The 26,543-nt window shown below is 35.2% G+C and overlaps 1 protein-coding gene across 1 annotated transcript; it reads left to right on the forward strand.

The window, feature by feature from the left end:
• Positions 1 to 12,131: 12,131 nt before the first annotated feature.
• On the forward strand, positions 12,132 to 15,040 carry LOC107825959 (heptahelical transmembrane protein 1). The gene is made up of 4 exons (XM_075236648.1): positions 12,132 to 12,532; positions 12,776 to 12,890; positions 13,882 to 13,939; positions 14,309 to 15,040. Exons 1-4 carry the CDS (start codon positions 12,265 to 12,267, stop codon positions 14,993 to 14,995), a joined length of 1,128 nt encoding a protein of 375 aa, XP_075092749.1. The 5' UTR covers positions 12,132 to 12,264; the 3' UTR covers positions 14,996 to 15,040.
• The last annotated feature ends 11,503 nt before the right edge of the window (positions 15,041 to 26,543 follow it).

Genomic DNA, 26,543 nt, shown 5'->3' on the forward strand with positions numbered 1-26,543 from the left:
ATCTTTTCCTTGGACTGATGTCAATTACCTTACGACAAATTCAACGTACAATACTATAGGGTGCAACATCGTCGTAATTTAATACTGCGAAGCGTAACATCATCATAATGTAATATTGCAAGGCGTAACATCATCGTAATATAATACTGCAGGATGTAACATCATCGTAATATAATACTTCAGGATGTAATATAGATGTAATATTGCGGGGCGTAACATTATTCCCCCCTTTGGAACATTCGTCCTCGAATGTTGACTGATGCTCTTATCATTTTCATAATTTATAGCTCTTGTGAATACCTTAATGCCCTCCTTGCCGTTTAGGTAATTGTTCTGTGAATCAATCCAAAGGCCAGGGCATTCCCCCCTTTAAGCCTCTTTCTCACGCCACGACTTATGGCCGGAATCCTTCCAATCTAGTAATTGTTGCTACCTTCTTTTATAGCCTGTACGACTCTAACCTTGTAAGTACGCCTATGCGATCCTCTCTCCTTTTTCCTCCAACTTTTAGCCAATCTTTAGGCCTCACTTTGTGAACATATACAGAGCTTGTTGAGATGTCCATCTGGGCATCTATAAGTATACTAAAGTTCTTTGCTCGATACTTTGTCGAATTTATGAATATTGTATATCTTATTTCATAGACTCGATTATTCATTCGTATGACTTTACTGCATCTAAGTAGGTTAGTATAACATCTCTTTTACTTCGATTTGTCGTTACTGAAGTCTGCCACCAAACTCCAGGTTACTTTCGTTGCTTATCCTATATGCATAAGGCTAAGTCCTTTAATATTTCCTCATTACTGTTCGTCTTAAGAATGACGACCTAATCTCAGATCATATTTTGTGACTTAAATCCATCCATTATGATTCGCCTCAGTATTGATCTACAATATGCTACTGATAACTTGAAACTTCTTATGTAGTACCTTGCCACTAGGGCTTATGTTGCATCGAGAAATATTTGAAGTGATTTGCATAATCGTATTTCATAGCATCCCAATGTGATTTACCTTACGTGGGTATTTTAATCCTATGCAACTCATGAGATCCCCCCCTCTTTTTTTTCAAATCATTACTCAATCGAAGGCCCAAACGTCATCCTTTACTTACCACAATTACACCCTCATTCCATTAACAGGGCAACATTCCATTTCTTCTAAATGCTATTAGTCTTAGACTCCTTTGAGTTCATTCAGGCTATTTTGAACTTTCTACAGCTTAGATAAACATTAGCTCTCTTGCTTTCATGGACTTAATCCCGATGACTTATCCATTCTCGTCACCTTGTCACTTGCCTTTCCTTATCCTTACTCATGTTTTCTTAAAACTTTGTCGCTCTACCATACTTTAGCTTGCGACCTATACATATCCATTTATACTACTCGCAACCTTCCTTCAACTTGCTTGCACCATAGATTTCCTTATGTTATTCTGGAACGTCAAGCGAGACATCACATCATCTCTAACTCTTCTCTACTCTCTTAACTAGACTTCTCGATACTTAGAAACCATAGGTTGAAAGACATGCCACTGACGATGCCGCTATCATTCCCGGTTATTGAATCCTTACGCTTCTAGCCTTCTATCCGAAGTATGGACTATTCACAACCTTCTGCATTTGAGTATCTCGTACGTTGTTCACCTTTACCTTACTTACTTAAAATCTCGCATAATATCTTCTTTCTCTTTCATAACCTCCTTTCCACATAGGTATGATTCACACCACAACTTGAAGCTCTATTATAATACTACAATCTGGTGGGAGCTTCGTACTGACTTCTTATGAGGCTGTTACTTTTTTTTAACTAGCTTTATCGTAGAGCTATTATAGAATATGAAAACTGTACTATCTCCGTTTACCTCTAATATCTAAGAGGTAATCCTACAATGTTCTCAATCACAAGATCTATAAATTTCTGGGTCTAATAGTCAGATTCCTGATTTACTTCGTTGATGTAGCTCTTTAGTTTCCTCCTCTTTTTGATCAGTCTTTATGTAGTCTTAAGTTATATTCCAATCTGCGGTTCTTGGTATTAGTTATTACTTTGGCCTTTCATGGGCGTTATGGAATATCCATGATACAAATTCAGCCCTTTGTCTATGACCTGGACTCAATTCCTTCTTTTAACTTATACCGAAGTTTTCTATGGCTGTATGATTGTCAACATATATGCTGCATGGGTAATGCTCCAAAATTTTAAGTGCGTTCATAACGTAACTAACTTTGGATCATTGATCGAATAATTCCTTTCGTTCCTTCTTAGCTTTCTTTAATGTAAGCTATTACTTTTCCTTGTTTTTCTGCCCCTTGTTGCGTCCATACTTAGCTTATTTTAGTGCCCACATATGCTAGAGTTTTCGTGTAACTCATATGATCTCGAATATTACTTTTAATTTTACTTCCCGTTCATTAGCCACGGTGGGTACCACTTTCCTTTGGAGTGCTTACAATGTTGTTGTGAGACTGTCGTTATAAGAACATTTCCTCTTTAGGTCACTGAGTTTAGGTTGAAGCCTTCTTCCTTATTTTCCTCAACTTAGCCTTTCATTGTTGTACTTAGGGAGGATCCTCTGACTCTTGTAAAGTTGTGAGCTTATTATATTGTATACTCGACGGACCTTCTGATGTCCTTCTTTGCCTATACTTATCCATAGTTACTTATCTCTATGCCCTTGCGCTTGTGGGATTGCTTCTGAACTGACATTTTGATTGTCTTCCTAGTGGTACTCTCTTTTATTTTCGTAATACTCGTACGGTACCTTTAACAATCCTAACTCCTATCTGAATATTCTTAAGTATTACAATGACATTGTTGCGAGGCTAAATTTACTATATTGGGTTTTACTATGTTTATCTTGCATGATCTGCTGACTCGTTTGTAACCTCTTGTTTAGCCATAACTAGGCTCTTCCTGAATCAACTACTAACTACTCATTGGCCCATTCTCATATCCATATCCCGCATTATCTTTCTTGGGTTATTTCTTTTGTCTTAACTTACATCTCGCACTGGCTACTTATTTATCAATAACATCCCGGGCAGGAACCCTTACTTTCTTTCCTTAACGTCGTGTTTGCACAATGTTCTGGAATCGTAGCATATCTGTGAGATTTGAATAAGTGCAATCTCATCCATTCTTCATCATTTTTATCACATTCTTCCTTTACCATTCCATAGCTACTAGAACTACTTAATTCTAACTTTACGCCACAACACTCCATATTCCCCCCTTTAGGGGAGTACTAAGAGTTAGAGCTATGATAATCTATCTATAGATCTTTTACCTCTTCATCTTTGGTGTCTTTTCACATTATTGATGGCCCTTACTCGCCTTGCGGTAATCCTTCTGTACTAAGGATAACAAAATTCCTTACTCATGAGGTGACACTTAGTGTAACTGGCACACATAGTCCCTTAAGCTTAACTTTGCTCACATTTCTTGCTTTAGGGAAGCGTCTCCCTGAATGACCATTCTCTGAATTTCTTATGAATCTTCTTCAGTTGTCCATTCTATTATCGTCGGAATGCAATATGAAATTCTCATGATGCCGACCATTATCAAATCACTCAGTCCCAAATTCATGTTTAGTTTATCTTGTTCACCAGCCCATACTGATTTCTATTACTCTGGGGTCTAGCTTTTCCTTTTGGTAATCACATTAGAGTCATGAAATTATTTCTCGAAATGAGGATATGACTTTATGACCTATATTCTTTTGTTGTCTCAAGGCCTGTCACCTCTTGTCGTTTCCTTCACTTGACTATAGACTCTGTAATACTGTCATCTTTTTGATCTACCGTTGTCATCCATGTATCATATCTTACTCATAATGCTTTATCGACTCTCTTCTTATTTCCCACTAATATTTATGTCTATCACTTTATTTTGAAAATTTTAACAAAACACTCTTTTGCTTTTAGCTCCCCTTTTCTCCATCTAGTGGCTCTTCATGTTGCTTAACGTTCTCGCTCTACTAGGGACGCGATCCATACTAAGGTAATATTTATCCCTTCCAAGATTTTCAGTGCCTATCTTTGTAGTACTCATATCTAGTTGTACTATTTTAGAGTGCACCATCTGGGTGCCTCATAAAGAGATTTATTAGCATATTTGCAATATCCTTTGGAAATGTCAACTAACGCAAACAATCCATCCACCGTTTTGGATTACTCTAACCCAGTCGGATCCTGATATTTCGTCCTTCTCTTAAACCATGTTTGTTAGCTTCAAAAGGGCATAACTTAGATCGGTGTGGCCAATTGTACATACCTTTGTTACTGTTGAAGATAACTCATAATTCTTATATCTCTCTTCCTGAATGGTAAATAATGATAATCTTTATTAACTGGGTACCTCGTACCTTTCTTCACCTTGCTTCTTTTACTTGTTGAAATTTGTATCTATCTTCTGAATCTCTTATTGCCTTTCACCATAGGGGTGGATAGATATTCTTGCCTTGAGGCTCCTTATCAAAAAGCTTACATGTCTTAGTACACACACGTTCTACTGAAGACCTCACATTTATCCATCATAAGAATGATGCAAACTCGAGTTCATCTAACTCCACTCTTTCATAGCTATATCTCTTACCAACTGTCTTTCTGGATGTCAGTATCATTGTATTACAAATATAATAGAATTTAGGAAACTGGATTCTTAAAAGTGAGCTATACCACACGATCTAGAGTAAGAACGAAGAGTGACAATCCTAAATGCCTTGTAGCCTCCTGCTTATAAGTGTGGTGCACGACACACCCATAAACAAGACTCTACTAGACAATGCTTATAAACTCCCTAGGATAGAACTGCTCTGATACCACTTTTATCACGACCCAAACCTATGGGCCGCGATGGGCACCCGATACCTTACTCAACCGAGTACCAACATACATATCATTCTTATCGTACTTACATTGGCAAATGGGCCAAACGGGCCATCATGGGCTGACCAAAATAAATATAGGGGAATACTCAATATAGGATGACCCAACCTGATATAAAAACTTATACATGTGATATACGGGCCTATAAGGCCAATATGATCATTTGTAAACTCAAAATATAGGCCGACAAGGCCATACAAGCATTCTTAAACATGACATTTGTCTACAAGCCTCTAAGAGTACACACTTAATATAAAGGTCAGGACAAGGCCCCACCATACCAAATAATACGTGTCTAAATCATACTGACCAAACAAGTAACTCCGGAGCAAATGGAGCGCACCAATGTCTTCCGCTGAGTTGATAGCCTACTTGGAGGACTCTCGACCTGTTTATCGGGACCTGCGGGCATGAAGCATAGCGTCCCCAGACAAAAGAGACGTCAATACGAATAATGTATCGAGTATGTAAGGCATATAAATCAATACAAAACAGACATGGAAGAAATATAGAGTAAATGACTCAACCTGTAAGTCTGGATAACTCTATAAATCATGTAATACTTATAGTGTCATGCATATGCGTATGAATGTCATGTCGTGCATATGTACATGTTTCATAACATCATCATGAGGGCATCCCATCATATCATCTCGGCCACTGTGGACAAAATCATCAATGTATACCAGCTGATCAGGTGGTGGTGCGTATATAACGCCGTAACCTTTTCCCATATCCCATATACATACATACATACATACATACATACACATACATACATATATATATATACATACATACATATATATATATATATATATATATATATATATATATATATATATATATACGTATATAATGCCATCCGATCATGGGTCAATGTACATGAATGCAATGCATGAGAAGTACGTCAATAAAATCTCTTGGAGTGTCATAAGACCATTATTCCTTTGAATAATATCATGAAGTAAACTTTTTCAACTTACGTATTTTTCTGAGACCCATGAACATATGATAGAATAATATGACACATGGAGAATCAAGAATATAAGCATCTCTAGCATTTCTATGAATAGAGTCATTTATGGAAGTTGTGCATTTGCACATTTCGTTTGCATCGTATGGATCAAACCAAAAAGAAAGAAGGGGTAGCCTTAACATGTCTGAACCGATTCTCTTGACAATCCCTCTAACACATGTCTTTTGCAACAACATGTAACGATGGATCGAAGTAGGAAAAAAATTGTATGATATTCGTTGAGAAAGATTGCACCGTACTCCCTTAGAATCACAAAATCTCTCGCTATATCGTAAAAATGGTCTCTGTACGAAATATTTTGAAGCAATATGTTGCTATGAACTTTGCTGAAGCTTTTTGACGTGAAAATGTTATACAATTCAAGAGCTTTGGGATTTTGATGTGAAATGTTATAGTTATACAATTTAAGGATTGGAATTATGGAAAAAGAGTAGTATAAAGTGATGATTAGGCACCAACCCCTCTTAATTGTGATATCTTGCAAATTTGAATTCAAGAGTCACTCAATAATCATGTGTTGCTGCCACGTGGGGAATGTTTAGCCTTATCCAACATTAGCCACTTAATTCCTTAATTAATTGGGTAATATCCCATTATTCAATAATTAACCAATCACCCACATAATTAAGAATTCTCTCAAATTACTTAAAATACTACTTACTTTTAACACACCTTATACACCTTACTATCATGGTCATGTAGTACCTTGTATGACACTAGTCCATAAATATTGAGTATTAATGCTCGGCTCGTATTTTATCCCAACATGCTAAACTTGGACGAAAATTTATTTTCTTTGACTCGCTTCCCCTCTCATCTTTACGAATTTACTCATCACTTGTGAAATAGCATAATCTTTATAATATTCGAATAATCTTTTCCTGCGACTGATGTCAATTACCTTACGACAAATTCAACGTACAATACTATAGGGTGCAATATCATCGTAATTTAATACTGCGAAGCGTAACATCATCGTAATATAATACTGCGAGGCGTAACATCATCATAATGTAATACTGCAGGATGTAATATCATCGTAATATAGTATTGCAGGATGTAATATCGACGTAATATTGCGAGGCATAACATGTACACACCCCCGGTGAGCACAGGTACCTACTGAGTGTGAGTGCCGAGTGATTGGGAGGACGGAGTGACTGTAAGGACTGAGGGCTGTGAGGATTGAGTGATTGGAAGGACGGAGTGAATTGATACTCTATGCATATGGTTTTATCAGTGAGTTGCATCGTATTTGGCATGCACACTTGATATACATGCATAAAGATGCATTTTTTCTTATGCTATACGGTAACACGTCATTCATGACTTCTCATACATATTGACATATAGACATAGAGATGTATTTTTCCTCAAGCCATTTAAAAATGAAGCATTTACCATAGAAAGTTTTTGGAAAAAATTACAGCTTTCAAACTTATTCATATTTTTGGCAATATCGATAAAAGACTTGGATTTTCACTAATATAATTGAAAAGCGAAACTATTTTTCGGAAACTATTAATATGCTAAGCTTTTTATCTCTGAGTTTCTTCTTTTATTATTCGCGTTACGTTGTTTTGAATTGTTACTTGCCATTAGTGTCGGGCCCGATCTTTGTTCTAGCTCGTCACTACTTTCAACCTAAGGTTAGGTTTGTTACTTATTGAATACATGGGGTCGGTTGTACTCATACTACACTTCTGTAGCTTGTTGTTGACTGCTGATGTTGTTGTGATCGATGGGAGCTGGAATTGAAGACGTACCAACGTTCCGGTTGTATCTGCCTCTTGTTCATGGTAGCCTTAGAATATATAAATCTGTTTATGTACTTTTCAAACAGATGATGTATTTATTCCATACCAGCTTTGTAAGCTCCAATCTTAGAAGCTCGTGATTTGTACTGTTAGTCATTGGGAAGTGTATAAAGTTAAGTTATTTCATCACTTAAATGTCTTGTTAAATTTCATTGGAATTGGATAGTTATCAATTGACTTACCTAGCGGGTTGGGTTAGGTGCCATTACTACTAGTTGGATTTTGGATCGTGACAGATCAAATGATCTACTTGATTAAATACTGAGTTATTTATCCAAAGGAATAAAGATCGATTCCCACTTAATATATCTTTTTCTCCTTTCTTTGATGGTGCTAATTTTTTCAAAAAATTCTAAATCTTCATCTTAACTCTTTCGTACTTTTCTTACTTTAGAATTTTATGAAATTTGTGATATTTCCATTGTTTGTACTAGGGGTGTACAAAGTAAACCGACAAATCAGCAGCTAGGGGTGTACAAAGGAAACCGACAAATCGCACCAACCCGATAATCCGAGTCAAATCGAGAAAAAAAACCCGACTATGGTTTGGTTTGATTTGGTTTGGTATTGGAAAAAAAACCCGACCATAATTGGTTTGGTTTGGTTTTAACTAAAGAAAGTCAAACCGAAACCAAACCAACCCGACATTACATATATAAATTTTTTAGATATATTTAATATATAAATATACTTTTGAGGTATTATTTCAAGGTTGGACTTAGAATTTTTGAATATTCCAATAAGTTTTATAGCCATTAACATTAGTAAATTAAATTGTGCTAACAAAAGCCCAAACCAAAATCAAATCAATACTAATACTAACAAAAGACATTCAATTCAATACTACGAACGAGAATGTATTGAATATCTTTTTTTTTTGTTTTGCAATAATTTAGATAAAAAAACATAACCTATTTTTTTTCTTTAGCGTTTAATCATGTAATTAATACTTTCTTATTAGTCTACTTATTTTAGCATGACTTAGTACTTTTAGATTATGTTAATTTTTATTATGACTTTTTAATTAGCAATATTTATATTACATAATTTTATTGTCTTTATTTTTGAATATTTTAGGATAATGCCATGACATATCTCATATTTTATATTATTTTCTTGAAAAATACTTTATATAGTTGTATCTTACTAGGACTAAAGAAATTTTTTGAGCACAATGTGATTTGGTTTGGTCTCTAGATTTAATAACCCAACACAATTGGTTTGATTTGGTAATTGTAAAATCCGAACCAACTCGACATATGTACATCCCTAGTTTGTACTTTATCCATTTTCTAATCTTGTTTAATTTTAAAAATGCTAGCTTTACAAATAAAAAATTTGTGGAGATTTACGTCCCATGCATTAATGGGGCTAACGTTTTGAACCTGCATGCATCTCCACTTTTCAAAATTTCAGATCACGAGGCTTTGTCAGATTAATAAAGTTAGTACATCTAATAGGTTCTTGATATCAGATTATAATACAGTCTTTATTTTATTTTGTAAGTTTTCTATAAGCGGTTACTCTTGTTTTTCTTTTTCTGGTTTTATTATTGCATTTCAATTATTTTCTAGTTCTTATGGTATTGTTATTATTTTTTTGGTTTTTATTTGATGGTACTAATATATTGTCTTTTCTCTTCTTTTTTCGTCTTTTCCATCTTCTTGAGCTGAGAGTCTTTTGAAAATAATCTTTCTAGTCTTTCGAGGTATGGGTATGGTCTGGATACACACTACCTTTTCCAGACCCCACTTGTAAAATTTCATTGGGTCATTGTTGTTATTGTTGTTGTATAAGCGGTTATTCTCAAATATATTTTCTCCCTTTTATTTTTTTTTAAATTTTTTTCCAATTACGGTGAAAAGAGATTTGCTTACATAAACATAAAGGTAATTATAATCTGATATCAAGAACCTATAAGATGCGGACCTATGTATAATATTGAAGAGTCACCGAACTCCATAAACTTTGACAAAAAATTTATATACATATGTGTGTATCTTGAAAATAGTTATATACATAACTTAACACCTTAAATATTAAAGGCCTTTAGCGATACTAATTGAACAAAATAGTAGTGCTCCGATCACATTAAAATGTTAGGTCCACCTCTAACTACGTTGAACCATTGCACACACTTTTTCGTTTTTCCTTTTCCCCCCCTAGTTTTGACATGCAGCAAGTCAACAACCGTATGTGCCAGTACTTAATTACTCCTTCATTTTACTTTTATTTGCCCAGTTTGACTTTGCACTCCCTTTGATTTTTCTTTTATTCTTTTTTTTTGGTGTTCAAATAAAGGCTTGGAATATATAAGGGAAAGAGAAAGAAAAGGGCAATTATGGAAGCATAGATCTTTTTTATTTGTTTATTGTAAAACCTTGTAAATGTATAAAATTAAAAACTTGTTCAAGAAAATTAATTTAGGTTAAGATTGGAGTTTCTTAAGGGCAACAAATTAAGAAAGATATTAAGCAAAACCTTCCAATTGTTGGCCACTTGTCCCCAGCATGCAAAATAGTTTTTGCCTAATTGCTTAGCTAATCATTATTTACTTTATAATATTATACACATTTCACCAATGCCTTACAAAGTATATTCTCAGCATTTCACACTACAATTTGAGTGACGGAAAATAGACAAAATTAGCTTAGCTTCCCCAACCAAAATAGGTAGGAAAAGTTTTTATCTACTCATTTGGCAATCTTATGTTCATATTTAAATTAGTTTGACTATTTGAACATGTGAACATTGTTTAATTGATATGCCTTAGCCTTGCAGAATAAAAGGTAAAAAATAAAAATAAAATATGTAGTAAGTTTTTACTTTTCTTTACTTAAATATTCTTTGATAAAGGGATCAATGCAGGATACGAGTTCGAACCGTGGAAACACTCTCTTGTAGAAATATAGGGTAAGACTGCATACAATAGACCCTTGTGGTCCGAGCCTTCCCCGGACCCCGCGCATATGGAGAGTTTAGTGCACCAAGCTGTTTTTAAGGGATCAATTGAGTATGGATATCAAATTAATATGAAAAGAAAAATTGAGTGAACTTTCCTGGGAAAGTGGATTAAGATCAAAATCAAGAACATCATGTTGTCATTTGACTTTTGTTTCTCGAATTTATTTGCTTTTTAATTTGACCGGCATTTTTTTAATTTAGTTGATTTAGTGCAAGTAAGACTTAATTATTTGGTAGTCGTTTTAATCATAGTTCTATGAGTCCATATCATAAATTATTTTGCATTGAGTAATTAAAGTTAAATACCATTCTACACGAGTTGGTTAATTTTACTGCTATTGTACTTGAAGAAACCAAAAACTTATACTCCACCATTTCTAAAGAACGTCGTGTGAGTTAAGAAAAAATATTTTACAGACTAAAATTCACAAATATTTTAGTTTCTACTTTTTTCTTTAGACTTGTTGCTAAGTTAAAAAATTTGGATTATTTTACCATTATTTGTGTCTTAAGATATAATATCTTTTCATTGAATATTTATTATATGCTATCTCCATCTTAAAGAACACTTACTATTAAAATTCAAAAAATAATTAATTTTATCTTGAACTTTTAAAATAACAAATAAATTGAGATAGCTATTTTTAAAAATCACACGGATAATTTGAAACGGAGGAAGTATGAAATTATTTCTTTCCACAATTTTTTTTATCATTATCCAAGAAAAAGGAAATTGCTTTATTTGCTATTGCCTTTTTAGCTACTCAAGAAGTTAACTTTTTCATCTTTACAACCATTACCTATACGTGTTACAGATAAATCAAAAACCTCTTTTATAAGATAATCACTACTTCCTTATAATTATCATCTCAATCTCCCCGATTATTATTTGTAAAATTTAAGTTTTAGGTAGTTGAAGCAAAATACGCGTACACATTGCTAAATATATATATGAAAAAAAACCACCAATTAAATCAATGTCAAAGTGCAACATACAAGAAAATTAATAAGGAGTGTAAAAATCTTAAAAGACAGATAATATAAATAGGGATAGTGATCGCTACTTGACATATAATTATAGTTTCATTCTCCACATATATTTATTTTGTAATATTTAAAATTTAGGTAGCTAGCTCGAAACACGTACGATACGTGTATGCATTGCAAAAATTACACATAATTATTTATCAAAAATATAAAAACTAATTTTTTTTATATAAAAAAGCCACCAATTAAATGGGAAGTCTAGATGCCATGTGTACCAAATTAAAAAAATAAATAAGTGGGGTCATCAAAGCAACATGACAAAGAAGTTATTGATGACCTAACTCAAAAGGATTGTCCTAACTGTGAGAAAATATTAAAAAATAAAAAAGTTAAAAAAACTCTCTATAAATACTCTCTCTCTTCTTCTTACACTTTCTAACATACCCTAAAAAACACACCTCCAAAAAAACCAAAAGCCAAACAGTCGGAAAAAACTCAATCAAGAAACATAGAAAATTTTTATTTCTCTTTTTTTTTCCTCTATAATTTCACATTGATTTAAAGAGTATGATCAAAAACTCTAAAGGGTCTGTTTGGCAGAGGAAAAGCAAGGAGAATATGATGAATCAAGAAAAAGATGAGAAGCAAATTACAAATAGTAGCAAGAAGATGAAGAAAAATATTAATGGAAAAAGCAAAGGGGAAAATGAAAATTACCCTTTGCTTTGTTATCATGAATTGCCAGGATATATGAAGGATAATGAGTTTATTTTGAATTATTATAGAGCTAATTGGCCTATTAAAGAAGCTTTTTTCAGCATTTTTCGTTGGCAGGATTAACCGAGGCTGTTCAAACAGGCATAGGCCAACTAAACGGCATTCCCGTTGATATATACTGACAGTTTAAATTTTTTTATATAGTCGATATAGTAGTTATAATTTTTGTTATTCAATTAGTATATAGAAGTAAAACTCAGTTTTTTCTTTTGTTTTAATTTTTAAAATTGGATTTTTAGGAAGCTTATTTAATTTTTTATTTTATTTATTTAGCATATTGTAAAAAAAAGTTAAACTAAACTTGGTTTATTATATTTTTGCAGGCATTTACTTGGATTTATTCTATTTGTGGGATTAACCATAGTCAATGTAGTTGAAGTACCTCAACTTGCTGATTTCATGACTATGTTTATTTGGTAAGTCACCTAAAATTTACTGTTTTTGAACTTTTTTCCCTTCTATTTTGTTCTCTCTAGAAATCAATCCCATGAACTAACGATGACTAAATATTCACATTAACTTTTGGTTATGAAATTAAAAAAAGTAAAAAAAAAATGTTAATGATTGCAAATATATATTTTTTGTATACAAAAAAAATATAAATTTTTTATATACTTTTACAACTACTAAATACAAGTAATTTCGACCGCGGGCTATGATATTGTTTAATGTATCAGCCATTAAAAAGTAAATTCGAAAAAAAAGGCGAATAATTTCTATAGCAGATCCTAATGACAGCTAAAGACATTGAATATGGGGTCCAATTTGATGTATGAAATGTTGGTAAAATGAATGGTTTTCTGGAATATGCTGTACTATATTGTTGGTCATCAAACTCCCAACTAAATTCCATAAATACGTTCCCATTTATTTATGCTATTTTTTTTTCTTAGCTGTCATTCACAAAAAAAAAAAAATTAGTAATATAAATAACCTTGGTTGGTGCTTCACTAAATTTTGAGGCAGCTAAACTTTTAAAGCTTTGTAAATTTTGACTATTCGTTAAATAACAGTCCTAAAAACGATTATTTGTGCACCTAGCCCGTTATAACTTGTGATTCCATCCAACATCACTATGGTGCTTCATTAAATTTTGAGGCAGCTAAACTTTTGATGCTTTTTAAATATTGACTATTCTTTAAATAATAGTCGTAAAAATGACTATTTGTGCACCTCGCCCGTTTTAACTTGTGATTACATCCAACATCACTATTCAATTTCCCCAAAGGCCTTAACTTTACTCAATAATTTTGGTCCCTCTCCTACCCAAAATAGATTAAAAACTCAATAATTTTGGTCCCTCCCCTACCCAAAATAGATTAAAAAGAATAAGAATAAGAAGAAAAAAAAGATTGTTTAATTCATTGTCTTGATAATTAATTCTTAGATTTTGATTCAATCTTGCAGGAACTTTCCCACGAGTGGAGGTGCAAATGTCTCCAATAATTCAAAGGAGTTTTTCCAGGTTAGTCACTTTTCAATTCCTTTAAAATCAATTTTTGTTGTTTTGAATTCTAAAAACAACAATAATAACCGCACCTGAATCGCAAGCAACTTGAAGTCGTCTATATAAATCCTCACTATCTACAGTCAAACCTCTCTATAACAGCCTCGTATATTCCGACATTTTTGAATTGCTATAGTAAAATATTGTTATATAAAACATATATTATAACATAACATGAAAAAATGGTTCCAAAAAAAAACTTGGTTATTATAGTAAAGTGTTGTTATAAATAATTGTTATATTGATAATTTTGACTGTATATCGCTCCGAAAAGACAGGAAAATAGATTGAACACGAAAAATTAACAAATGTGTATTTTTTTTCCAGGGTTCAGGTAGACTAATTGATTTGAAGCAAGACCAACACTTACAACTTGACATAATGTCAACAAAGAATGTACAAAGTGAAACAACATGGCCATTTTATGTATTCTTAGCTGGTTCAATGTTCTGTCTTCTCTCAAGCAGCATTTGTCATCTCTTCTCTTGTCATTCTCACAAGTTAAACATCCTCTTACTTAGAATGGACTATGTTGGAATAACAGTCATGATAATAACATCATTTTTCCCACCAATTTACTACATTTTCCAATGTTCACCACACTGGCAAATTGTATACCTAAGTGGTATAACAATTATGGGAATTTGCACAATCATCACTCTACTTTCTCCTGTGTTTTCGACTCATAAGTATCGATCATTTCGAGCTGTATTATTCATGTCCATGGGATTCTTTGGTCTGATACCTGCAATCCACGCGGTGATACTGAACTGGGATGAGCCTGAGAGGAATGTCACACTAGCGTATGAGTCCGCCATGGCGTTATCTTATTTAATCGGGACTATGTTTTATGTTACTCGGATCCCGGAGAGATGGAAGCCTGGATTTTTTGACCTAGCTGGTCATAGTCATCAAATATTTCATGTATTTGTGATCTTAGGTGCATTGGCACACTATGGTGCTGCACAAATTTTCTTGGAATATCGGAGCCGATTGGGTTGTGACAAACCCTAGATTACAATGCACTATAACTTTATTTGCAAAAAAAAAAAGGGATTATCACACTTATTCTTTTATGTTTGTATTTTTACATTTTTTTTGATGGTTTGATGTAAGGTATTGCTTTGTGTTATAGAAGGTGTTAAGTTTTTTTACCCTTTTAGATATAGGACAATTATTCATTTGTTATGTAATGAAATTCTAATGTATACATTTTAAAACTCTAGTGAATTAACACTTAGATTTTTAAGTGATTGCCTTTTATTTTTTACTACTTCGTCTGAAGAAATATTAGCCTCGGTTTTTCTTTTGAATTTCGTTCTTCTTCTACTTCTTCATTTATAACGAATGAAAAATACTCACCGCACCTGATGTTCACATCATTTAATGATTTAATCTTAGGAGTCAAATATTAAAGTAGGAATACATATAACTTAATCATACAATAATATATGTAAGATGCTGCCACGTGTTTTTAAAGGCCAATACTATAATATTTTGTTTTAGACTTTTAGGTATACAATAAAGTTGAACTTTTTCATATATATATATATATATATATATACACGCGCGCGCGCGATTTTGCTAACCTACTACACAGTTGTAGTAGGTTAGCATTTTATTGTAACGACCCGGTCGTTCGTTCTGAGAGTTATAGCCCCATTTCCCCATCTATGCTTATTTATGTGTTGTTCAGTTGTGTAGAGTTGGTAGGTCTGGGTTCAAAGTAGTTTTGGAGTGAAATAATTACGTAGTCTCTTAGTTAGAAAGCTAAGTTAAAAGAGTCAACCGGAAGTTGACTTATGAGTAATCGAATTCGGATTTGGATTTTTATGATTAGTTTAGCTTCGTTGGGTGATTTTAGACTTAAGAGTGTGTCCGAAATGTAATTTGGAGATCCATGGTAGAATTAGGCTTGAATTGGCGAAAGTTAGAAATTTGGCGATTTTGGTCGACAGTGGAAAATTAGGTATCGGAGACGGAAAGGAATTCCGGAAATTGAAGTAGGTTCGTAATGTGTGTACAAAATTTGAGGTCATTTGGACGTGGTTGGATAGGTTTCAGAGTCATTGGCGAGTTTTGGAAGTTTAGAAGTTCTTAGGATTGAATTCGAGGTTGATTTGGTGTTTTGGTATTGTTTTGGGTGTTCCGGAGGTTCGACTAAGTTTGGATAGTGATATATGACTTGTTGGAATTATTGGTTGATCTCCCGAGGGACTTAGGTGAGTTTCAGATAGGTTTGGGTTATGTTGCACTCGTTTTTTTTATGTTTCAGCGTCGTTTCTTCAAGCATAAATGATATCATATTAAACAAATGAGCTCCGATTTCTTTTTTGATTGAAGCAATAGATCCGTATCGTAATTACGGACCCGTAGCAAAAAGAATCATCGAATTTGGACATCATGCGAGGATTTTGTGATCATTTTACTAAGAATTAGGTCGCCAGATTTTTCAGATTAATTACGAAATTGCCACTGACGACGTATTTAAAAATCTGCACTATTTGAAAATATTGAAACCAACATATCTCATTCATTATAAGGTCAAATTGAGTGATTCCAAAGCCTAACTTGACTCGCATTTCACAAGGAATACATTGGAGGTATAAAAAGCGAGTTTCAGGATTGTTTGGCATGAGAAACGAGGCAGAATAGCTGGCAGAACAATATATTTAATAACAAGGGTTTGTTCATTCGGTCATATTTTGAGTTGGGGAGTTTGGATTTGGATGATTTTCTAGGCGATTTTCACCATATGGATTGGGGTAAGTGTTCTTTACTTGATTTTAGTTATATTTCATAAACTCATCTTCGTTTTTGGGATTTGATTGATGATTTCAAAGTGAAATTGAGGGAGTTAGGGCTTGAATTTTGGAGAATTTTAGGTAGAGATTTGAGGGATCAAACAAAGTCCGATTTTGATAAATTTTATATGGTTAGACTCGGGAGAGGACAGGGGTTTTGATTCTGCCACTTTTGACTGAATTCGAGACGTGTGCCCGAGGGCCGGGTTTTGACCGATTTCGATTTTTTGGCATATTTTGTAGTTTTAATTATGGAATTCGATTCTTTAGCGCATGATGATGGTATTAATTTGATTATGGTTAGATTCGGAGCTTTTGGAGACCGAGTCCAGAGACGAGGGCATCCCAGAGTAGGATTTTACGCTGTTAAGGTAAGTAACAGTTTTAACTCTGGCTTTGAGGGTATAAACCGGTTAATTTGATATCATGTGATTGTTTGGAGGTGATACCCACACTAGGTGATGGGCGTGTGAGTGTATACTTCGAGGGATTGAGACTTTGTCCGTCCTGTGAGGCCTCATGGCCATCGTCTATATTTACGTAGTTACTTGTTGTCGAACTTGTCTGCCTTCATGTTAGAGATCATGCTTAGGATTTATTCATGCTCATATTATTTGTACTCAGTCATAGAAATTATTGTACATGTATACCTCAGTCTCTATTATTTGCCAATATGCTCAGATACCAGGGGCGGACCTACATGTAGGGTAGGGGTCACCAGAACCCGTTACCCTTGGCAAAATCAATGTATATATAGCTTGGATATAGCAGTGTATACATGGAGGACCCCTTTAATAATTTATTGGTGCCCCTAAACATACATAAAGTTGGCTAAAAGCTTTGGTTAGAGGTGTGGTTGATGGCTCTCTATTGCTTTGGGAATTTGGGTTTTAAACCTAGTAACTACATTTTTTAACGTTTTTGCTTCACTTTATTGATTCAAACCATTACTTAATAGTCAACTGGTTTACTTTTTATTATTAATTTATCATTTTTTGAACTAAATTATAATTTAGTACCACTTTAAGGGTGTGTTTGGTAATAAGGAAAATGTTTTCCATGGAAAATGAGTGGTTTATCACTTATTTTCTCTTGTTTGGTTGGTGAGTGAAAAACCTTTTTCAGAAAATACTTTCTAGTGTTTGGTTAGAAAGTATAAAATATTTTTTTATGCTATTCTCCCTCTCCCTCCCCCAAGTCTATAAATATACACACAAACCCAAAGGAATTAATATTTTTTTACGCAAAAATAATACTATTTCTATATGAAAAGAAAGTATTTTCTTGGTTAAAATGAAAAAAAAATATTTTTATATCTTAAAAAACTCATTTGTTGAAATGTAAAAGAAAATCTATCTATAACATGAAGAGAAAGTACTACCAATACTGTTTTTATTTAGGGTGGGGTGGGGTGGAGGGGGTGGCATAGCTCCTCTCTCAAAAAGTAAAAAAATACAAACTCTTCATTCTCCCTTCAACAATCACTTTCGACGAAGCTGCAATATATGTCGATTTTGACAATAGCTGAGAGTTTGTACTTTGATGATAAGCTACCATAATTGCTAAGTTTTTAAAGAGTTGCTCGTCGAACTTTGTCGCTACTAATTGGCATATGTGAAAATATTAGTGCCCCCGTCGCGCTCAAATCCTGGGTCTGCCTCTGTCTGATACTAACTTGTCACGAACTAAAATCTAACCGGCACCTATCGTGTTACAAGGCAAGCCTATTCCCAAAATATTACTATTAATTATATTTAGAGTTGATTTAGTTTATGAGAATTTAAATGCTGGTATTGTTTTATTAAATCCTTAAAATATTTTGGGAATAAGCTTGCCTTGTAACACGATAGGCGCTATTACGACCATGGTTAGATTTTGGGTCGTGACAAGTTGGTATCAGAGCTTAGGTTACATAGGTATCACGAGTCATGAGCGGGTTTAGTAGAGTCTTGCGAATCGGCACGGAGACGTTTGTACTTATCTTCGAGAGGCTGCAGAACCTTTAGGAAAACTTCACCTTCTTGAATTCTTATCGTGCGATATTGATTCAGCTTCAGGTGTAACTCTTTGAATTTCTTCCACGCATTCGTATGCGCACATGAGCGCTCGATATCAGTTGTTCATCGATGGATTGTGATTCCCTGGATGAGGTGCGAGATGTGATTTATGTATGTTGATGTTAGGTCGGTTTGGAGGACTTGAGGCCAGGTTTTGACTATAGATTGTCCACTGAGGTGTTGATTGTGTGAGCGCGTGTTGTGAACCTATATGCTGGTAGTGTCCCTATTAGTGGAAATTGTGGCTGGATGGATACGTGATGAGTATGATGTGACTGCGAGATGAGTTCATATGATTTGAATGTGACGAGAAGGTATTGCTGAAGGTTTCACCTATTTGAGACTCCAGGTATATTTTTAGACTCATTCGAGGACGAACGTTTGTTTAAGGGGGAGGATGTAACGACCCGGTCATTTGTTTTGAGACTTATAGCCCCATTTCTCCCCTCTATGCTTATTTATGTGTTGTTCAGTTGTGTTGAGTTGTATCGAGTTAGTAGGTTTGGGTTCACAGTAGTTTTGGAGTGAAATGATCACTTAGCCTCTTAGTTAGAAAGCTAAGTTAGAAAAGTCAACTGGAAGTTGACTTATGAGTAATCGAATTCGGATTTGGATTTTTATGATTAGTTTAGCTTCGTTGGGTGATTTTAGACTTAGGAGTGTGTCCGGAATGTAATTTGGAGGTCCATGGTAGAATTAGGCTTGAATTGACGAAAGTTAGAAATTTGGTGATTTTGGTTGACAGTGGAAAATTAGGTATCAGGATCAGAATGGAATTGCGAAAGTTAGAGTAGGTTCGTAGTGTCATTTATGATGTGTGTGCAAAATTTGAGGCCATTCGGACATGGTTTGATAGGTTTCAGAGTCGTTGGCGAGTTTTGGAAGTTTCAAAGTTCTTAGGCTTGAATCCGAGGTTGATTTGGTGTTTGGTATTGTTTTGGGGTGTTCCAGAGGTTCGACTAAGTTTGGGTAGTGATATATGACTTGTAGGAATTATTGGTTGAGGTCCCGAGGGTCTCGAGTGAGTTTCGGATAGGTTTGGGTTGTGTTGCGCTCGTTTTTCTTATGCTTCGACATCGTTTTCTTCAAGCATAAATGATCTCATATTGAACAAATGGGCTCTGATTTCTTTTTTGATTGAAGCATTAGATCCGTATCGTAATTACGGACCCGTAACAAAAAGAATTGTCGAATTTGGACATCGTGTGAGGATTTTATGGTCATTTTACTAAGAATTAGGTTGCTATATTTTTCAGATTAATTACGAAATTGCCACTGACGGCGTATTTAAAAATCTGCACTATTTGCAAATATTGAAACCAACATATCTCATTCATTATAAGGTCAAATTGAGTGATTTAAAAACCTAACTTGACTAGGATTTCACAAGGAATCTATTGGAAGCATAAAAAACGAGTTTCAGGATTGTTTGGCATGAGAAACGAGGCAGAATAACTGGCAGAATAATATATGTAAACAAGGGTTTGTTCATTGGGTCATATTTTGAAATGGGGAGCTTGGATTTGGGCGATTTTGGAGGCGATTTTCACCATATGGATTAAGGTAAGTGTTCTTTATTCGATTTTAGTTATATTTCAGGAATTCATCTTCGTTTTGGAATTTGATTGATGATTTGAAAGTGAAAAGGAGGGAGTTAGGGCTTGAGTTTTGGAGAGTTTTAGGTAGGGATTTGAGGGACCAAACGGAGTCCGATTTTGATAAATTTTATATGGTTAGACTCGGGAGAGGATGAGGGTTTTGATGCTGCCATTTTTGACTGAATTTGAGATGTGTGTCCAGGGGTCGGGTTTTGTCTGATTTCAAAATTTTGGTATATTTTATAGTTTTAATTGTGGAATTGGATTCTTTAGCACATGGTGATGGTATTAATATGATTATGGTTATATTCGGAGATTTTGGAGACTGAGTCCAGAGACGAGGGCATCCCGAAGTAAAATTTTACGCTGTTGAGGTAAGTAACAGTTTTAGCTCTGGCCTTGAGGGTATAAACCCGAAGAATTTGATATCATGTGATTGTTTGGAGGTGATACCCACGCTAGGTGATGTGCGTGTGGATTTATACCTCGAGGGATTTAGACTTGGTTCGTCCTGTCCTCATGACCATCATCTATATTTACGTAGTTACTTGTTGTCGAACTTGTCTGCCTTCATGTTAGAGATCATGCTTAGGCTTTATTCATGCTCACATTATTTGTACTCTGGCATAGAAATTATTGTACATGTATACGTCAGTCTATATTATTTGCTAATATGCTCTGATACTAGGGGCGAACCTACATGTAGGGTAGAGGGGTCACCAAAACCCGATAGCCTTGACAAAATCAATGTATGTATAGCTTGGATATAGCAGTGTATACATGGAGGACCCCTTTAATAAATTATTGTTGCCCCTAAAGACACAGAAGGTTGGCTGGCAGCTTTGGTTAGGGGTGTGGTTGATGGCTCTCTATTGCTTTGGAAATTTGGGTTCGAAACTTGGTAACTACATTTGTTAACGTTTTTGCTTCACTTTATTGTTTCAAACCATTACTTAATAGTCAATTGGTTTACTTTTTATTATTAATTTATCTTTTTTGAATTAAATTATAATTTAGTACCACTTTAAATGTGTGTTTGGTACGAAGGAAAGTGTTTTCCATGGAAAATGAGTGGTTTATCACATATTTTCTCTTGTTTGGTTGGTGAGTGGAAAACCTTTTTCGGAAAATACTTTCTAGTATTTGGTTAGAAAGTAGAAAATATTTTTTTATGCTACTCTCCCTCCCCTCCCCCCTCCCCTCTTCCCCCAAGTCTCTAAAAATACATACAAACCCAAAGGAATTAATACTTTTTTACGCAAAAAAAAATACTATTTCTATATGAAAAGAAAGTATTTTCTTGGTTAAAATGAAAAAAAATTATATCATAAAAACACTCATTTGTTGAAATGTAAAAAAATCTATCTATAACATGAAAAGAAAGTACTGTCAATACTATTTTTATTTAGGGTGGGGTTGAGGGGGTGGCATAGCTCCTCTCTCAAAAAGTAAAAAAATACAAACTCTTCATTCTCCCTTCAACAATCACTTTCGACGAGGCTGCAACATATGTCAATTTTGACAACAACTGAGTGTTTGTACTTTGATGATAAGCTACCATAATTGCTAAGTTTGTAAAGAGTTGTTCATCACGCCCAACTATGCCTTATAAAAAGGACACGCGAACGTTGCAAATATAATCTGAGTATTTAGCCCAGAGTCGAACCCACAAGGAATTAACCTATTAATTACTATCGTTAGACTTACTAAATTCCACGGAACCAACTTTTCAAACGTTGTAAATAACAATTGAGGGTATTTCTACTAACTACGAATGAAAGTAAATAAGCAACTGAAAACTAACTATGATTAAGTGTAAACAATTAAGAGAAAGTTCTAAGGTTATGATTTCCCTTATTGATGGAATTCCTTCCGGTTATGTTTCACATAGATTCACCAAATAGTCTCTGTCAATTATGAGCACTCTTATTACCGTAAATCTCTCCCGAGTAATCACGACAATTTACTAGACGCACTCTCCCGAGTTACGCTAGCTAGCTTTATTTATTACAGCTCACTTTAGATTGCACCCAAGGCTTCGTTATCCCTAATCCCGCCTTTAAACCCTTGGTTATTGATCCCTCATATACTTTGAGAGTGGTGTTGTTCAATAATTACCTAAATATGCACTCTCTCCAGAGTTGTGCACATTAAATAGGCACAGCTAACTGAGGATCCTGTCAATTAACTACAACAAGCACATAGCTGAACAAATAGATATTAAACTGGGCAAACTATATTAACATAACAAGAAGTTCATCCTTCAATAGGTTCCACCAAAACCCTAGACTAGAAAATTAGCTACTCATGACAAAACAAGATAAAAATACTAAATTATTCATAATGGGTAATTGCAATAATAAAGAGAAGATAAAAGAACTCTAATGTTTTGTTACTCTTCACACACTTGTTCCTGCCTCCAAAGTAGTCTAAAAACAAGCTTAAACATGTCTTGGGAGAGCTTCTAAAGTTTATAAGGGTTTGGAATAAGTTTTTCCCAAATTACACTTTGGTCACCAATTTTTTGGTACGTGAACAGTTCACCGCGGTCGCGGCAAGACCGCGGTGAACGCTGAACATTCTGGCTCGAGTACTTGATCTGCTGCGGTTCCACCACGGTCGCGGTGGATTTTACCTCAGTCCATATTTTTCTTCTTTATGCTCGGGTACTTCTTGGTTGAGCCTTTTATTCACATTATTGACTCCAAAATACTCCGTAGTGCTTCCTCACTTAGATTATTCCCTGCGAAGCAAAAGAACACTATTTAGAGCATTTTGTTATCAATTCGAACAACAATAAGGTATGGTAATATTAAGGTGTAAATATCATCTATATAGCCTAATATCAACACCCCACACTTAAATCATTGCTAGTCTTCTAGCAATTCACCACACTCTATCACAGTTCCTTCCCTAAGCTTTTCCCTAAACGACTCACACCTTGAACAATTTACCAAAGTTGCACCTAGTAGTGAACAATCTTTGCCTCAACAGTCAAATCTCTCGTACCATACAATATTCGCACTTACTCAAACTACTCTATACAAGAGTCAAGACTTACATTTCCTTTGTGAATCAAATGCCCTCACATCACACAAGAGAGTATTTCCACAATCAATATGATTAAAAACAATTAGAAACTCAGATGGACAAAATTCGGTCACTCTCCAAAAGAATATTCACATGCCAAAAAGATGCACCATAGGCTTGCCCGTAGTGTAATACTCTACTAATCGAGCCTATCCAGTATAAGATCAATTAGGACTTCATTTGGTTGTAATGTAGGCCAAGGGATGGGTAGGATATATTTGGATATAGTGACTAGCCTCCCTAAGCACTTTTAATACACAACACATTAACATTCCATATCATTCTTATGTCAACCAGACATTTCCCACAATTCATTTATAACAACCCATTCTTTTAGGTGCATTTGCCTTAAGCTACCACTTATCAACTACTACATTTATTAAATTTTTTTTTGTGGCGCTTCTTCTTTCATTCTTCAAAACTGCACCTTTCCTTTATTTCATTGGCTCCACTTAAAACCAAACCACCACCCCACACTTTAACGTTTGCATATGTCAAAGCCATTCAAGTGCTTATGGGAGATAAAAGGGTTCAAACAGAAGGCTATTCAAACAATTGGGTAAGGTTAGCAATTTGGTTGCCAAAGAAATAGGCTTATAAGCTCAACGGGGTTAACTAAGATGTATTCCATTCAGGTGGGTTTACGTTATATATATCTGGCTTAACAAAGAAATGCCTATATCACTTCTAAGACTGAATGAAGCTACTATTTCGCTTTGCAAACACACAGGGCAAGCTCTAGACATCAAATGTAAAACATAGAATACAAGTATAGCTCACACACACATGGCACATGATTCACTCCGGATTGATTTATCAAGACATTCTCTTTTGAGTGTTCAAGTCAGCTACAAATATACAACTTTAAGGCACTTTTAGCCAGAGTCAACCATTGAGACTAGGCGCTACACTCTAGTGTCGATTGTGTTCAGGTGTACTAACGCCAAGGGATTCTCTTTCTATTCAGCTCGTAGCCCATCACTGCTAAATAAAACTAAAATCAAAATAAACAAAAACTACCTACACCCCTGGAAAAGAACCGTGGCCCAAAGAAAACCAAGGGGGAGTTACTACACTACCTAAAAATAAAATAAAAAATCTTTTTGGTATTTTCTCTAGACTAACTTCCCTCAAGAAACTTTCTCAAATATCCGTCATCAGGAATAGTCCTTATATTCTTTTTTTTGTTTTACTAATGTCCCTTAAGAGACCCGTCGAAAGGTGCCCGTCTTCGGGCCAAGTCGAAGTTAACTACATGACCGTACCATGCCAATCAATCAAAAAAGTCGAAGTTAATTACATGATCCTACCCTACTAATCAATCAAAAATAAAGCACAAAATTAAAACAACAGCATGCAAGGTTACACAATCTATTTACAACTCAACAATCCCCCACCCTACACTTAAAAATATGACATGCCCCCGTGTCAAAAAATAAAGAGCAGAGTAAGGAGGGGGACTTCCCTGAAGATCAAACCTTATCAAAGACGGTGCCAGGATCGAGGTGACATGCTCGTCCTAGCACTCGAAGCCATCCCATAATCTTCTTCTCCGACTTTGACTATTGAGTGGTCAGAGTCTCAACTCTGGTGCCCAAGTCTGTGACAGAAGTGCGGAGACCAGCCATATCCTGCTCCATGGCTGTCATGCGGGTACTACGGTGAGGCTGTGAAGGGCCAGCCTCATCAACTCTTGTAGGTGGTGGGATCTCAGCTGCCTCAACATTACCATCATCCGATTCATCAACATTCACCACCGGCTCTATCCCAATTCTGATTTTTCTTGCTAGGAACAGGGCTTTTAGTGGCAATTTCCCATCAACTCTAGGGTCTTCAGGGACTCTAGCAAGACGGCACAGCCTGGTGACTAGATAAGGAAAGTAGAAGCCTTTGAGCAACTCAGGTGATCTAATGAGCATCTCGTCATGGAGGAGCCGGGCCACATCAAAATCCCTATGGGCCATGAAGCAGTAGATCGCTACCGCTCGTGGTAGATTGACATCGGTCGTATTGCTGGAGAGCAACAACCAACTGTTGATAATTGTTAGCCAACACTTAGCCTTCCAATTGAGAGACTGGGAGTTAAGTGTGATCATGTGCTTTATCCATATGTAATATCTGTCTGGCACACAGATAGTTTCAAGAAGAATTGCCTACAAGGCACTTGATCGGCTAAAGGTACGATAGGCATCGGCTTCCCCCCTGAACACTGGCAGCCGGTACACCCTACGGATGGCCTCGATGGATGCATTTACCTGGGTATTGCGCACAGTAACAACCCAATTCTCATGTTTCGGGCAGTTAGCATAGAACTCCTTTACCATCTAAACATTGGCTTCCTCCGATACCTCGAAGAGGATGTCCAGCTGACATCTCCTCAACTCATTGAAGATATTCGGGCATTCCACCTCTAAGGCTTCTCGGTCAATATGTACCTCATGTAGCAATTTCTTAGCTGCCTTTGCATTGTATCTATCCTCCACCGGTTTGGAGACAAACCTGGTGTTGCCAAATTGTGGTGCACTGGCTTGACCCCTGGCCCTCGAGGAGCTTCCCGGTTCACTAGCGGAGGATCCGGTGTTGCGTCTCTTCCTAGATGGATGCATTATACCTATCAAACAGAGAAACGTCTATCAGTGAGTGTGTGAAATGTGTGACTATGGGTAGTTACTCAAACTTCACCACAACCATGTCACATTAGCCCTTATAACTCCATTGAGGCAATTTCCCAAACACCTTGTGGGCAAGACAATTTTTTCATATACATAGCCCATATGGATACATCAAAGCTTCCCCCAAATCAAAGATTCTACTACACCATCACACCCCATAATACTTCGTTCAACACCCACAAACATACACTTCTCCACCATATTATACACATAGCCCCTTCACAAGTAAGTATATAAATGAAATTCAAAAGAAAAAAAGAAGACAAATGACAAAAATCTAATAAATATTACTACACACTTACAAACATTAGGGTAGCATACAACTACAAAAAAATACAAAA

This window comes from Nicotiana tabacum, chromosome 18, assembly GCF_000715075.1.
Source record: "Nicotiana tabacum cultivar K326 chromosome 18, ASM71507v2, whole genome shotgun sequence".
In the NCBI taxonomy this organism is placed as follows: Eukaryota; Viridiplantae; Streptophyta; class Magnoliopsida; order Solanales; family Solanaceae; genus Nicotiana; species Nicotiana tabacum.

Excerpts from the sequence above, each read along its gene's own strand:
- LOC107825959 (XM_075236648.1), top strand. The coding sequence starts at position 12,265 with ATGATCAAAAACTCTAAAGGGTCTGTTTGGCAGAGGAAAAGCAAGGAG. Across the intron at positions 12,533-12,775 it reads CAGCATTTTTCGTTGGCAGG|TTGGTTTATTATATTTTTGC; the intron begins ATTAACCGAGGC and ends GTTAAACTAAAC. Across the intron at positions 13,940-14,308 it reads ATTCAAAGGAGTTTTTCCAG|GGTTCAGGTAGACTAATTGA; the intron begins GTTAGTCACTTT and ends TTTTTTTTCCAG.